Genomic DNA, 16,506 nt, shown 5'->3' with positions numbered 1-16,506 from the left:
AAGAGGCCAAAGACTGTTTTCCACAAATTACTTCCGTATATACAGAAAACACTATGGGGGAGATTTATCAAAACTTGTGTAATGGAAAACGGATTTGGTTTACCATAGCAACCATGCAAATTCCAACTTTCATTTTTCAGATCGGCTGCTATTGGTAACTAAGCCACTTAGTTACTTAGAACATCCTTCTAGCCCAATTAAAGGGGTTTTCTGGGAGTACAATATCGATGACCTATCCTCAGGAAAAGCATCTAATGCAGCTCCGTACCCCACGGCTCTTCAATCCTACCTGGTCCTGACTGGACACACTAGAAATGCCAGGAAAGACCTGTTCAGCCATTCACTGGGCAGAGCGCTGACCCGTCTCACCTAATGCCCGACTGAGTGTGATATTCCTAGCGCCATGTCGAGGCAGGACCAAGACGTGAAGAGCTGCAGGGAACAGAGAAGCTTTGGAACGGTAGGCGGGATCAGTGAAGATGAGCAATAACTTTTATTTTTATTAACCCCTCCTGACCCGTGTTCTTAATACGACTAATGATTGAAAATGTACCAGTCTCTAAGTGAAAACAGAAACAAAACGCACTTACTGACTCCACGTTTTGTACTCCCATATAATCAAGGTAATCTAAAGGAAGTCCTTTGAATGCCCCTTTAAAAAGGGTCTCGTGGGAATAATGATGCCTGCCTCCATAAACAAAAGCTTCATACTTAGGCCTCATGCACACGACTGTTGTGTGTTTTGCAGTCCGCAAATTGCAGATCCGCAAAACACGGATGGCGTCCGTGTGCGTTCCGCAATTTGTGGAATGCCACGAACAGCCATTTATACAACTGCCTATTCTTGTCCGCAAAACGGACAAGAATAGAACAGGTTACATTTTTTTTGCGGACCACGGAACGGATGCGGACACCACACGGAGTGCTGTCGGCATCTTTTGCGGCCCCATTGAAGTGAATGCGGCCGCATCCAAGGCACAAAAACTGCGGCTCCGATGTGGACCAAAACAACGGTCGTGTGCATGAGGCCTTACCTGCACATCACCGCTGAAGCCAGTCATTGGCTGCAGTGGTTCATGTGAACACGCCCCCATGCGGCAGCGGATGTAAACACCACGGGGACTGGAACATTGACATGCGGGAGGCAGCGTGGAGGACCGGAGCAGGAGGCAGCGTGGAGGACCGGAGCAGGAGGCAGCATGCAAGTATGAATCTTCGGTTTACAGAGGCAGGCTGCAATAATGTCATGATTTCTGGACCCTTTAAGATGATAAAACGAAGGCTTGAGGAAACATTGTCTCAGATGGATCCTCTGATGTGTTCACCTTAATAAATGCCTTTACAAGCTTAAAGATACTTGAAAAACAATTGAGTCGCCTAATGCTTCACAGTACAACAAATGGTATTATGTGCGCTGGCTACCTGCCGCTTTCAATTTCCACTTAATGGCAGGCACTTACAGGCTCAGCTTGACATTGCTCTATGTTTTTATTTCTATTCTTAAAAAAATATAAAAAAATATATAAAACTAGCAGACGGAGTACAGGATACTTTATAACGACACTTTACTCTTAAAGAAAACACGCCTAATGACAGAGACTGATACATTTTCAAGGTGAAAACAGAAACAAAACGCACTTACTGACTCCACGTTTTGGACTCCCATATAATCAAGGTAATCTAGAGGAAGTCCTTTCCGAAACTCAACATCCTCTTCAGCAGCAATCTGGAGGGCAGCTGGAAGGAGCTGGAAAAAGGTCATTACAAAAGGAGACAGTCAGGAAATGTTATATAAAGAATGGCAACAGAAAATACAGTTAAAGGGGTTATCTGACTATTTGTAACTGATGACCACAGGGGAGCAGGTGGCATGGCAGGAGGCCCGGTTACACCAAGACTGGCATGGGAGGGCACATATGCACCAGGGTATTCTGCTTGGTTCTTTTTTCGCTACTCCCCTTTTTTTCCCACAGGTGAAATCCGCAAGCAAATCTGCACCAAAAGCCACAAGACTTGGTGCGAGTCTGAAGTAGCAGATTTCCCTGTAGACTAAATTGCTGCAAAAACTTTCTGTAGCAATACAGCCAAGTGTGCATGTGGCTTCACAGCTGGCCTCAGGAAAAAGAACATCCACAGCGTGAAATGCTCTTGGAATCTAAGCGGCATTTGTGGAATTGGCGCACTGGATTTCTACATAGATTTATCAATATGAGGGCTCAAGCACACGACCGTATGCCCTCCGAGACATACGGTCCATGAGCGGGCCAAATGTCCCGGAGCGGCATACATTGTGCGCACGGGAGTACACAGCATGATATTGTCCTGCACTCATATATCATATCATGAGTGCAGGACAAATCGCCCCACGGGCGGCCCAAAGCGCACAGCATCATAGTAACCTATGATGCTGTGTACTCCCGTGTGCACGATGTATGCCGCTCCGGGACATATGGCCCGCTCACGGACCGTACGTCTCGGAGGGCATACGGTCGTGTGCATGAGCCCTAATGAAGAGGACGTTGTTGAGCTTTTGTACCACTGGTACCGTTCTCACCTTGTCCAGCAGGTCCAGCCAACTGTTCCTCTGAAATGAAGAGACAGTTATGTGCAAGGAGTGAGCATCAGGAAGGCAGTCACCTTGGTGAATAAAACCTCTAGGAAAGTACAAAAGGTCTCCAGCTTCCAAAATGGTTTCTAGAATGGGCTCCCCAAGGTCACCGTCGGTGAAATTCACTGTTGGTAAAAAACAAAGCTCAGACCGGAAAACTGCAACAAAAAGCTAATTTAAAATACTTTAGGACACATTTATTAAGAACGGCATCTAAAACGCTAAGCCCTAAGCTGGCAGTGGTTCCGCTGAAAATGATGATTACACTTACCGGTAATCGGATTTTCCTGACCCCACGACAGCACCACTGAGAGATGGCTCCGCCTCCAAGGACAGGAAACCTGTAGCATAAAAAAGGTGGAGCCACTCTCCCACCTCAGTGGGTTTACAGAGTATGAGAGGGACTCCCCTTTTGGTTAATACAATATCTAAATCCTTTTTTTTTTTTTTTTTTTTGCATATCACCACGTGAAATCTTAACACCAACCACCACCTTAGGGAGGGAATTAGATGGGTGCTGTCGTGGGGTCAGGAAAATCCGATTACCGGTAAGTGTAATCATCATTTTTCCCCTCCCCCACGACAGCACCACTGAGAGAGATTTCATAGAATCTAAGGGTGGGTACCAACTTCTAACACCTTTGTGCCGAAAAGGAGGTCAGATATAGAATCAAGTTGTAATCTATAGTGCCTATAAAAGGTAGATGGAGAAGCCCAGGTGGCAGCTCTACAGATCTGATCAACTGACACACTGGACCTTTCTGCCCAGGAGGTAGATACCGCTCTGGTAGAGTGAGCCTTCAAGGATAGTGGAGGAGAAACCCCAGAACAAGAGTATGCTAGAGAAATCAGCTCTCGAATCCATCTAGCGATGGTACTCTTAGAGGCAGCATTACCTCTCCTAACCCCCGCATGTAGGATCAACAAAGATGAGGACTTTCTCCAGTCCCTGGATCTTTCTAGGTACTGGATCAGGCACCTTCTTACATCTAGGAGATGCCATTTCTCTTCATCCTCATTCTTTGGATCTGGAAAAAAAACTGGGAGAACTATCTCCTGTAACCTGTTGGTCCTAGAAGGGACTTTAGGAACGAATTTTGGGTCTGGCCTTAACACTACCCTATCCTCTCGTATAGTCATAAACGGTGGATTAATGGACAGGGCCTGGATCTCACTAACTCTTCGTGCTGAAGTGAGGGCTATCAGAATCACCAGTTTCAGAGTTAGATTTTTTATGGAGCTATCCTCGATAGGCTCAAATGGATGACAAGTTAAGGCTTTCAGAACTAAATTCAGATCCCAGGGAGGAAACCTAGGCCCCCTCACTGGAACAATCCTATCTACTGCCCTGAAAAATCTGACTATCCAGGGATCCATGGCCAGACTTCTACCACTTAATCCCGAGAGGGCTGAAACTTGAACCTTTAGGGTGCTTTTCGCTAAACCTAAGGTTAATCCCTGTTGTAAAAATTCCAACACCTGTCTAGTGGAAATCCTTTCTGGCCAAACATTAATGTCGAGGCCTGAAAAGGATAAGAATTTTCTCCAAATTCTAGCATAAATCGTGTTGGTCACTTTTTTCCTGCTTTTCAGAATTGTGGAAACGAGAGCCTCTGAAAAACCTTCCCTGATTAAGTGTGCCCTTTCAATCTCCAAGCAGTGAGATGGAGGGACTCTACCTCCGGATGCATTACTGGGCCCTGCCTTAGGAGATTCGGGATCTCGGGGAGAACCCAAGGTTCCACTACCGACATGGACCTGAGGAGGGAGAACCATGCCCTCTTTGGCCAAAAGGGGGCGACCACTATCATGTCCGACCTCTCCTCTCTGATTTTCCTGAGCACTCTGGGAAGGAGCTGAAGAGGGGGAAAGGCATACCCTAGATGAAACTTCCATTCCAAAAGGAAGGCATCCACCCCAACCGGAGATTCGTAAGGGTTGAGAGAGCAAAATTTCTCCACCTGCCTGTTCTCTCTGGTGGCAAAGAGGTCTATCTCTGGGACCCCCCATAATCCTACAATTTTTGCAAATATCAAGGGATCTAGAGACCATTCTCCCTGTCTTAATCGGTGGCGACTCAGAAAGTCGGCCTGGACATTCTCCCTTCCTCTTATATGAAGAGCGGATATGTGTGTCACCTGACTTCTTATCTCCCAAAATATCAACTCTGTCTCCCTCATTAAAGATCGGGATCTCGTACCTCCCTGACGGTTCAGGTATGCCACTACCGTCCTGTTGTCTGACATGATCCTGACATGCTGGTGATGAATCTCTGGAAGGGCTGCTCTTAGGGCCAATAACACTGCTCTCAACTCCTTCCTGTTTGAAGAGAATAGTCTCTGTAACGGGGACCACCTTCCCTGCCTTAACTGATCTTGGAAGTGTGCCCCCCACCCCCATGGGCTGGCATCTGTCGTAATGACTACCGGATCTGGGTAATTCCATGGGATACCCTGATCTAAATTCTTTACCTCCAACCACCAGTTGAGGGAGATAAGAGTCCTCCTGCACAGATTCATCTGGGAGTCCAAGGTAATCTCCTTCCGTCCAGTTACCTGCAAAATATTCTCCTGCAACTGTCTTGAATGGAACTGTGCCCACTGGACCGCTGGTATACAAGCTGTCATCAAGCCTAATAGAGACATGGCTTTCCGGACCGACATTCCCGGATTTTTCTGAGCTTTCCGGGCCTCGTTCCGAATTTTCTCTATTTTCTCTACTGGAAGAAAGGTCCTCTGTCGCAGGGAATCTAGCCGCAATCCCAAAAAGGTCTGTACCGTGCTGGGTTCTAATCTGGATTTTTTCATATTGATCATCCACCCCAGATGCTCTAGAATCCGAATCACTCTCTGGACAGATTTCTGACACTTCTCTTGTGATTCTGCTATTATTAAAAAATCGTCTAGATACGGCAGGAAAAGAATATCCTCCTTGCGGATAAATGAGGCCACTTCTGCCATTACCTTGGTGAAGGTTCTTGGTGCGCTTGATAGTCCGAAAGGCATAGCCTGGAACTGTAGATGTCTGGTCCTGCCCTTTCTGACTACCGCCACCCTCAGGAATTTCTGGAAGAAAGGATGCACCGGAATATGCAGATATGCATCTTTTAGGTCTAACACTGCCATGAAACACCCTTGGAAGACTAAATGAATTGCCGATTTTATGGTCTCCATTTTGAATTTTTTTATGACTAGGGATTTGTTTAATTGTCTTAAATTTATTATAGTCCGAAATGAACCGTCCGGTTTTTTCACCAAAAACAGAGTCGAGTAAAAACCTCTCCCCCACTCCATTTCTGGTACTGGTATCAACACCTTCTTGACTATTAATTGATCTACCTCTTCTGTCAATCTTTTGGATTCTCTGGTGACCACAAATCTTTGTGGGTAATGTCTCTTGAATTGCAGTCTTAAACCTTCCATCATAATATTTGTGACCCAAATGCCTGCTACATCTTTCCAGGCAGGAAGGAAGAATCTTAATCTCCCCCCTACCTGTAGTCTGGCGTCATTTTTTGGACATCTTATCCTTCTGGGAGGAGGAGTTCCCGAACATAAAGCCCCTACCTCCTGACCCCCTGGGTCTGGTGAACTGATCCCTGTCTCCTGACTGTCCTCTTCCCTGAAATCTTGATGTATTCCGAAAGGGACGCCTGTAGGGTCTAAATTGTGAAAAAGAGGATTCCTGTGGCATCCTCTTTTTCCTATCCGCTGCTTTCTCTAGGAGAGCATCCAGCTCTGGGCCAAACAGGAATTGACCCTGACAGGGAATACCACATAAGCGCTGCTTAGAAGCCATGTCTCCTCCCCTCCAGTTCTTCAGCCATAAAGCTCTACGGCCTGAATTAGAGATGGAAGCAGACCTGGCCGATAAACGAACCGCCTCAACCGAGGCGTCGGATAAAAAATCCGCCGCCTTCTGTAAGGTGGGTAAAGAAGCTAGAATTTGTTCCCTAGGACACTTGTCCCTTAGCTGTCCTTCTAGTCTTTCAAGCCAGATGGCTAATGACCTAGCTGTGACCGTTGCGGCTATGTTGGGCCTGAAGGAAGCCGTAGATGCCTCCCATGTATTTTTAAGGCAAGAGTCTATTTTTTTTATCTAATGGATCCTTCAAAAACCCCATATCTTCAAATGGTAGGGAAGATCTTCTGGACACCTTGGATATTGCCACATCTAATTTGGGCGCTTTGTCCCAGGACGTAGTGGCCTCTTCCTCAAAAGGGTATTTTCTTTTGAAATTTTTACTTATAAACGCCTTTCTGTCAGGTTTTTTCCATTCCTGATCTATTAGGGCTGAAATGCTTTTATGTAAGGGAAAACATCTCTTTTTCTTTTCCCGTAGTCCCTCAAAAACTGTATCGGCCATGGATATGTCCTCTCTGACGTCTTCCAATTCCAAAGTAGCTCTAATGGTCTTCAGGAGTTTTTCTGTATCCGTTACTGGAAACAGAAATTTTTTCTCTTTCTCGTCTTCTGATAAGGATGAATCCTCAGACTCCTCATCCCTATCCTCCTCACTATCATCTACTGACTCCACCTCTGAATCTACTCTTTCCGCTGCTTTTTTAGGTTTTTTTGAGGTTTTAAGGGACTCCTTAACCTCCGATCTAATGAGTGCTCTAATACCCTTCATAAAATTCGGGGATTCTTCTGCCAGTGTTCTGTCAATACATTCCTGGCATAGTTTTTTAGAATAAGATGAGGACAAGGGGCATCTACATAGTGCACATTCCTTATTCTTTCTCTTTGATGCGACCTTTTTAGGTGGTACCTAAGAAATGACAGCAGATACAAAGAACACCATCAGTATTTATATCAACCGTTGCCTCTTACCCCTTCAGAAGATTCTATACCGGCATCTGCTTTTCAGCGTCCACTTCTTCTGACCTCTTGTCCTCCTCCATAATATACCTAGAGGCATAGAGGTTTTTAGGAAAAATATGAAGCAGGGAACAGCACCTCTCCTTGGAGAGTTCCACATGTTCCCCGGGAGCTTTCTTGTGCCAGAAGTCACCAACCTGGTCCGGATGCTTTCTGAAAGGAAAAATGACTAGCAGCCCAGCGTTTAGGAGAATTCTCTGCAGGTTCAATGGTGCCTGCCAACACTGAGAACGCTGCACCGCCTGGTCTCCCCTTTTATTTCCGGTCATCTGACCGGAACTTGTATCTGGAACGCACGTCTCACCTCTGTGACGTCATTCCGCGACTTCCGGTTCCTGCTCCGGTGCGTTCCACTGCTCCTGCGTCGGCAGTCTGCAGCACACACGTGCGCACCCGGAACTATCGCCCTCTGGCGTGTTCCATGCGAGCCGCTCGTGCGGCCCCACGCGGTCTCACTCCTTTGAGGGACCGGTGTCCTCAGCCTCTGGAATGAAGAATCGGCCCCGGACCGACCTCCATCGTCCCTAAACAGACCCGGCACCCGGTCTCAGGCTGGTAAGACCCATGACTCTCTAGGCTTTCCTAGGACTTCCAAGCCATGGGCCTCCTAGAAATAAAAACTACAAGTCTCCTGCTCCAGGGACAGGAAACCTCACTGAGGTGGGAGAGTGGCTCCACCTTTTTTATGCTACAGGTTTCCTGTCCTTGGAGGCGGAGCCATCTCTCAGTGGTGCTGTCGTGGGGGAGGGGAAAATTATGACTTTGGCGCATCCAGAGCCAATTCGAATTGTAAGTGCGTATTTCAGTATAATAAATGACCCTGGTTCCTACTTTGGGGGAGGGGGTCATAGATAGTTAAAGCGGTTCTGCAGTTTGTTTAAACTGATGATCTATCCTCTGGATAGATCATCAGCATCTGATCGCGGGGGTCCGACACCCGGGACCGCCGCCGATGAGCTGTTTGAGAAGGTAGCGGCGCTCCAGGAGCGCCGCGGCCATCTGGCTGTTTACCGCAGGCCCAGTGACATCACGACTAGTATCAATGGCCTGGGCGAGGCTAAGCTCCATTCAAGTGAACAGAGCTTAGACGCGCCAAAGGCCAGTTGAAAAAAAGTTGTGACGTCACTGGGCCTGCAGTAAACAGTGAGAAGGCCGCGGCGCTGCTGGAGCGGTTGTACTCTGGTGCTTCTGGAGTTGCCAGTTTTCTACTTTCAGATAAGTCTTGTCTTTTCTTATTATTTTGTGTTTGTTATATTCCCTGTTGTTTGTATCTAGGCCTGAGACAGAGACTTCCATTCGTCCATCTGGGGAGGAATGGGTTGTCTCTGGTCCTAACCTCATTCCAGGGCCTTATAGGGATATAAGGGCCTAGGTATCCAGCATATCAATATTCCTACCTTCAAGGTCTATTGATATTGATAGGTAGTTAGGGCCCAGATTAGGGTTGTCTAGGAGGTGACCTGTTCCTTCCCTAGTTTCCAGGCCCAGTTACTGTTCCCCTTCCCTCCTGTGTTTAGTGTGGAGTTTTTCCCCCACACTGATCGTGACAGCCGCACATGCTCAGTTTTATCCTTCAACTGCCTCCTGAGCTGCGATAGGGAGACCATAGACACGCCCCCTTGGCTGCAGCAGTAAAGACACTCCCCTTGAGCTGTCATCTTGATATAAATCTAGCAGAGCAATTACTAGGGAGATCTCTGGACTAATGTGAGGTACAGGGCTGGTTCTAGCTTGTCCTATACTAGGTCATCTCTGATTTTAATTTTTTACATTAATCATGGGATAACCCCCTTTAAAGCCCAAAGTAAAATTATTCTACTCAAAATATTGCATTAGGAGCCGCTCAGCAGTCTGATCTTCCACCTCTAATCTTGAAAAATACTCCTTATAACATTGCTACCAATTGTAAAATAGAAGACATTAAGGGTCCATTCACATGTCCACAAAATGGGTCCGCATCTGTTCCGCAATTTTGCGGAACGGGTGCAGACCCATTCATTTTCAATGGGGCCGGAATGTGCTGTCCGCATTTGCGGATCTGCACTTCCTCATCCGTGCTTCCGTTTCCGCAAAAAAATAGAACATGTCCTATTTTTGTCCACAATTGAGGACAAGATTAGGCATTTTCTATTATAGTGCCGGCGATGTGCGGTCTGAAAATTGAGGAATGCACATTGCCAATGTCCGCGTTTTGCGGATCCGCAAAACACTTACGGACGTGTGAATGGACCCTAACTGGTACACTGTAAGAAAAATGTCATCTACGCAGTAGAGCAGGCTGGTCCTTACCACTTGAGAACTGAGGAAGCATTTCAGATGAGTTCCTGTAACAAAAATACACCAACTGCATTAAATTAAACCCCTTCAGGACACAGACATTTTTCACCTTCAGGACGCAGCCTAATTTTGCAAATCTGACATGTCACTTTATGTGGTAATAACTTAAAAAATGCTTTTACTTATCCAGGCCATTCTGAGATTGTTTTCTTGTCACATATTGTACTTCATGACTGGCAAAATTTAGTCATTTTTATTTATAAAAAAAATACCAAATTTACCAAAAATTTTAAAATATTAGCAAATTTCAATTTCTTTAGTTTTAAAATAGCTAGTAATACCTCCAAAAATAGTTATTACTTTACATTCCCCAAATGTGTACTTCATGTTTGGATCATTTTGAAAATTACATTTTCTTTTTTTGGGACATTAGAAGGCTTAGAAGCAAATCTTAAAATTTTTAGAAAGAAAATGAGATGATTGTTTGATTGGTACTATTTTGGGGTGCATATGACTTTTTAATCACTTGGTATTACCCTTTTTGTGATGCAAGGTGACAAAAAAAATGCTTTTTTTTTTACACCTTTTAATATTTTTTTTACGGTGTTCACCTGAGGGGTTAGGTCATGCGATATATTTATAGAGCAGGTCGTTACGGATGTGGCAATACCCAATATGTATACATTTTTTATTTATTTATGTTTTACACAATATAATTTTTTAAACAAAAAACATGTTTTAGTTTCTCCATAGTCTGAGAGCCATAGTTTTTTTTATTTTCGGGCGATTGTCTTAGGTAGGTTATCATTTTAGCGGGATGAGATGACGGTTTGATTGGCACTATTTTGGGGTGCATATGACTTTTTAATCACTTGCTATCACACTTTTTGTGATGTAAGGTGACAAAAAAAAATAAAAAAAAATTGCTTTTTAGCACAGTTTTTATTTTTTTTTAAATTACGGTGTTCACCTGAGGGGTTAGCTCATGTGATACGGACGCGCCGATACCTAATATGTCTACTTTTCTTATTTTCCCTATTTTCTAAATTTTTTTTTTTTACTTGCAACTTATTTTTTTATTATAAAGAAAAAACAACTTTTTTCACTTTTTATATTTGTCCCACTGTGGGACTTCACGTTTTCAGGGTTTGATACCAGTTTCAATTCAGTTCAATAGCTGGCAGGCTCCGATGCCTGTGGAAGGCATCGGGGCTGCCATGGCAACCATTGGTCTCCTGCCAACGCAGTGTGTGGGGCCGATTGAGGGAGCCCCCTCCCTCTGTAAACCCTGCACGTGCCGCGGTCAGCGCTGACCGCAGGATGTGAAAGGGTTAATCTGCCGGAATCACCACATACAGCGATGCCGGCAGATGCAACAGGGGCCCGGCTATCCGTAACAGCCGGGCCAGTGATGATCACATCACGTACATGCACGTGGGAATGCGGTAAGGCACCACATTCCCCCACATACATGTACGTGATTTTGCAGGAAGGGGGTTAACAATTAAAATGAGAGGGGTTATTAAATTAGGTCATACTGGCCATACTTCTCCAAGTCGCAAATGCCCAAACGTCCCCATGACCTACCAGGATATAAGTATCTTTTCAGGCCCTGATTAGATAGGTTGTCTCATCAGACTGCTCCTGGTCTTACTCACAAAAAACTGCTGTAACTAGCAAAGCATTTCCCTTACAGAACCTTCTCGAGGTCAACCACACAGTGTGGAGTCCCAATGAAAGAACCTCTCTAGGATCCTACCATAATGTGCTATGCACACAATGTGAATATGCTGGACTCATTTACGACAACATGTCACATGTGCAGATCATAAAACATATTTAAAACGTTTTCCTTACCACTGTTTCAGCACTAACCTTGGATTGTAGACCCTCCAATGTTTCTTGCCTTCCAACTGAACCACAAAGGCCTCAATGTCATCATAATGTGGTGCAAACCCCTGAGTACCAGGAGGGGTGAGGTATCTGTGAAAAAAAAATCTAAGTATCAAGGAGTTTAGCAAAAAAAATCAAACTTAAATACGAATTATATGTAATCAAAGGCATATGAATAACAATTAACAGGCTATGAGAGAAGCATCCGATCGGTGGGCGCCCAACTGCTGGGTCCTGAGAGGATCATGACAATGTCTGAATGACTGGGGTGGCAGTCTAGCATACACACCAGGACTGTCATAGATATCAGGGAGAATCAGGACCTACATTCTCATGATGAGATGGGGGCTCGGCAGTTGGACCACCAACGACCAGATGCTTATCCCCAATCCTATAGATAAGGGATTTGGTTTTACCTTGGTCTAAACTCTTTTACTATGAGAAATACCTCTAGTTATTATTTGGTTACACTAACTCAACACGCTATATATAATTTAGTTACGCAGGGCACCAATCACATGGAACCTGGCTTTTTAATATTGATGAAGGGAGGAAATGCATAAAAAAAAAAAAAAAAGTTTTATCTACAAAAGTAGATATCCACTTAAAAGTGCCACATACCAGTAAATAGAAAAATAAGTTGCCCAATTCTGTTTTATTTCTATCTTGAATTTATTTAATAAAAATTTGTTCAAAAATAATAAGAAAATGTCTTGTCTTATATATGGTCTATTAGGGCATATGGGAGCCACAAAGGAGTTGGTCCTGGTTTGGGACTTTCCTTCTATGAGCCGGAACAGAGCCGAGGTGGGAATAACCAGAGTACGCTCCAGCTGGAAATAGGCGGAATCACAAACATCCGAGCCGGCGGTGCTTCGCTGTTTCTCCGAGTCCCATAGCTATAAATGTGTCCTACACAAACAGTGTAGCACTATATTGTTTCTGAAACCCCCGAGCTGTTTGCATAGCACCTATTCATTAGGAGAGGAGCACAGCCAGCTCAGATTTTTCCGTAACTCTGGCCACCCCACCCCACTGCTTATACAGGGTATATGAAAAGCAGAGATAGGAATACCCCAGTAGGAGTGATCCACATGCTGGCAGGCTCAAGCAGTCCACGTATCAAAGGGGTTGTCTCACTTTAACAAATAGCATTTTTCATATAGACAAAAACAATACAAGACACTTACTAATGTATTTTGATCTTCCATATTACCCCCTTCCAGCAGCCTTTGACTATAGTGTGCAAGCACGACCACAGCTGCTGGATTGTAGGGTGGTCATAACACCTGGATATGAGCAGTGTATAATGTGATGAAAATATGAATCAGGCCAGCAAAGGAATCAATATGGACAATCACAATACATTAGTAGGTGCCTTGTAATAACTTTGTCTACATGATGAATGCCATATGCTGAAGTGACAACCCCTTTAATACCACATTTTCACTGTAGAGCAGGGATCCGCAACCTTCGGCACTCCAGCTGTTGCAAAACTACAACTCCCAGCATGCTCCTTTTACTTCTGTGGGAGTTCAGAGAACAGCCAAGCAAGTGTGCATGATGGGAGATGTAGTTTCACAACATCTGGAGAGCCGGAGGTTGCTGATCCCTGCTGTAGAGTCTTCTAAAGGAGAGATGCTTGGCCGGTCGTAGCCTCTGCTGCAAAATCAGCTGTTTGTCAGGGGTGCCAAGACTCGGATCCACGGCAATTAGCTGATCCTTGTGGAGGCAATAAACAGAAAGGGTTGTTTCTGATGATACAGACCATTCAACCAGCAACCAAATCCGATTATAAAAGCGTACAGAAGGATATAGACTTCACTGGAATTCAAAGGTAACGTGCACAGTGCATAGCTGAGGCTAGTTCCACACTAGCGCTTTTGTATCCGGCAGGATCTCTCTGCATTCCCAGAAGCTACCACGTTGCCTTCTGGCCCTATTAACTATAATGAGGACCTGGTGGAGATCCGGCTGCACACAGCCAGGTCCATAAATATTGGGACATTGACACAATTCTAACATTTTTGGCTCTATTCACCACCACAATGGATTTGAAATGAAACAAACCAGATGTGCTGTAACTGCAGACTGTCAGCTTTAATTTGAGAGTATTTACATCCAAATCAGGTGAACGGTGTAGGAATTACAACAGTTTGCATATGTGCCTCCCACTTGTTAAGGGACCAAAAGTAATGGGACAGAATAATAATCATGAATCAAACTTTCACTTTTTAATACTTGGTTGCAAATCCTTTGCAGTCAATTACAGCCTGAAGTCTGGAACGCATAGACATCACCAGACGCTGGCTTTCATCCCTGGTGATGCTCTGCCAGGCCTCTACTGCAACTGTCTTCAGTTCCTGCTTGTTCTTGGGGCATTTTCCCTTCAGTTTTGTCTTCAGCAAGTGAAATGCATGCTCAATCGGATTCAGGTCAGGTGATTGTCTTGGCTATTGCATAACATTCCACTTCTTTCCCTTAAAAAAACTCTTTGGCTACTTTTGCAGTATGAAGCGCCGTCCAATGAGTTCTGAAGCATTTGGCTGAATATGAGCAGATAATATTGCCCCAAACACTTCAGAATTCATCCTGCTGCTTTTGTCAGCAGTCACATCATCAATAAATACAAGAGAACCAGTTCCATTGGCAGCCATACATGCCCACGCCATGACACTACCACCACCATGCTTCACTGAGGAGGTGGTATGCTTAGGATCATGAGCAGTTCCTTTCCTTCTCCATACTCTTCTCTTCCCATCACTCTGGTACAAGTTGATCTTGGTCTCATCTGTCCATAGGATGTTGTTCCAGAACTGTGAAGGCTTTTTAAGATGTCGTTTGGCAAACTCTAATCTGGCCTTCCTGTTCTTGAGGCTCACCAATGGTTTACATCTTGTGGTGAACCCTCTGTATTCACTCTGGTGAAGTCTTCTCTTGATAGTTGACTTGGACACACATACACCTACCTCCTGGAGTGTTCTTGATCTGGCCAGCTGTTGTGAAGGGCGTTTTCTTTACCAGGGAAAGAATTCTTTGGTCATCCACCCCAGTTGTTTTCCGTGGTCTTCCGGGTCTTTTGGTGTTGCTGAGCTCACCGGTGTGTTCCTTCTTTTTAAGAATTTTCCAAACAGTTGTTTTGGCCACGCCTAATGTTTTTGCTATCTCTCTGATGGGTTTGTTTTGTTTTTTCAGCCCAAATGATGGCTTGCTTCACTGATTGTGACAGCTCTTTGGATCTCATTTTGAGAGTTGACAGCAACAGATTCCAAATGCTAATAGCACACTTGAAATGAACTCTGGACCTTTTATCTGCTCATTGTAATTGGGATAATGAGGGAATAACACACACCTGGCCATGGAACAGCTGAGAAGCCAATTGTCCCATTACTTTTGGTTCCTTAACAAGTGGGAGGCACATATGCAAACTGTTGTAATTCCTACACCGTTCACCTGATTTGGATGTAAATGCCCTCAAATTAAAGCTGACAGTCTGCAGTTAAAGCACATCTTATTCGTTTCATTTCAAATCCATTGTGGTGGTGTATAGAGCCAAAAATTTTACAATTCTGTCGATGTCCCAATATTTATGGACCCGACTATGCCGAGAATCAGCCAGATGAAAATTGCTGCGCGCAGTGGTTTTCGTCCAGACGATTTTCAGAATGCTTGCCGGAATGCGGCCAGAACTCCACCGGTCCCCATTATAGTTAATTGGGCCAGCGGGTATCGGGTAGTGTCCGGCAATGCCAGATCCAGGTATCTCCAGCAGGCTGCTCCCTGCCGGAGATGTCTAACTATAGTGTAAAACTAGCCTGAGAGAAAAGCAGCATACATACGTGTTTGCCCCAACCATGCTACCAAAAAGTTCCTGTAGCATAGACAAGACATTCCACACGGTGGAGGAGAAGCTTTGTGGATTCAGTAACCTCAGCGAACATCCATTCTGCAAATAAAAGGAAAAGCACAGATTACAGTTACATAGCAGCCAGCTTTTATTACAGCTGAACATTTCTATGAGAAATGGGATCATATTCACTAAAGTTTACAAACGTTTGAAAATGTGTGAGAAGATATTACTGCATCATTATCGAGTAAGCAGAATAACGTGACCGACAGTGCAGCAACACCCAAACCAGCTGCTAGTATATGTATAGTGCTCTGGAGTAAAGACTGATGTAATCGATGAATAAACCCTCCCCAATAGGATACTGATGGCCTATCCTAAGAACAGTTCATCAATATTGCACTCTCAGAAAACACCTAAGTGCAAATTTTTTAACAGGTTCTTAATTTACCGTGTAGTAGTCCCATACGACCAAGGGTAAGGCTCTGCCAGGAGGATTGTGAGTCTCTCGCACCCCTTCAGTGTAACTGGTAACATCCAAGTTAACCCCAAATTGCACATTATCCTAGATTTTAAAAAGGTAAAATATGTCAAATGAGCATTATACAGTCAAAGCCATCAAGCTCATTTTTTTTTATTTCGATGTGCAAGTCACAAAGCTTTTTAGGGATGACAAATTCCCAAAACAACTTTAGGATCACCCCCAACTTTATAGATGTCATCACTGGAGATTCTGGACACCTAGAAGCCATATAAGCTACAAGCCTTCCACATTTCAAGCTCATTTTTAATAATAATAATAAAAAATAAAAAAAATACTTATGTAGGCTTCCCTTCTCGCCAACCACCTGAGTGAGGTGCCTTACAGTCATTTACGCAATGAGTTATTGGGTGGTGTTGGAAATGTACTAGACCACCAACAGAAAATTACTGTATTTTTCACCCTATAGGACACACTAATGGGGTGAATACTAATGAGCACTTCCATTATGGAAGTGCT

General features: G+C 44.5%; 1 protein-coding gene across 1 annotated transcript in view; it reads right to left on the bottom strand.

Moving 5' to 3' along the window:
- Window positions 1-16,506, bottom strand: part of RIOX1 (ribosomal oxygenase 1) — a 46,259-nt gene that overhangs the window by 12,639 nt on the left and 17,114 nt on the right. The window contains exons 5-10 of the mRNA XM_040429586.1: window positions 15,958-16,071; window positions 15,499-15,605; window positions 11,642-11,749; window positions 9,779-9,813; window positions 2,555-2,733; window positions 1,643-1,747 (exon numbers count right to left, since the gene is read on the bottom strand). Coding sequence (XP_040285520.1) covers window positions 1,643-1,747; window positions 2,555-2,733; window positions 9,779-9,813; window positions 11,642-11,749; window positions 15,499-15,605; window positions 15,958-16,071 — 648 coding nt within the window. The remainder of the gene's footprint in view (window positions 1-1,642; window positions 1,748-2,554; window positions 2,734-9,778; window positions 9,814-11,641; window positions 11,750-15,498; window positions 15,606-15,957; window positions 16,072-16,506) is intronic.

Source organism: Bufo bufo, chromosome 4, assembly GCF_905171765.1.
Source record: "Bufo bufo chromosome 4, aBufBuf1.1, whole genome shotgun sequence".
Lineage (NCBI taxonomy): Eukaryota > Metazoa > Chordata > Amphibia > Anura > Bufonidae > Bufo > Bufo bufo.
The sequence above is the reverse complement of the archived record's forward strand: the minus strand, read 5'-3'. Positions and strand labels throughout refer to the sequence as shown.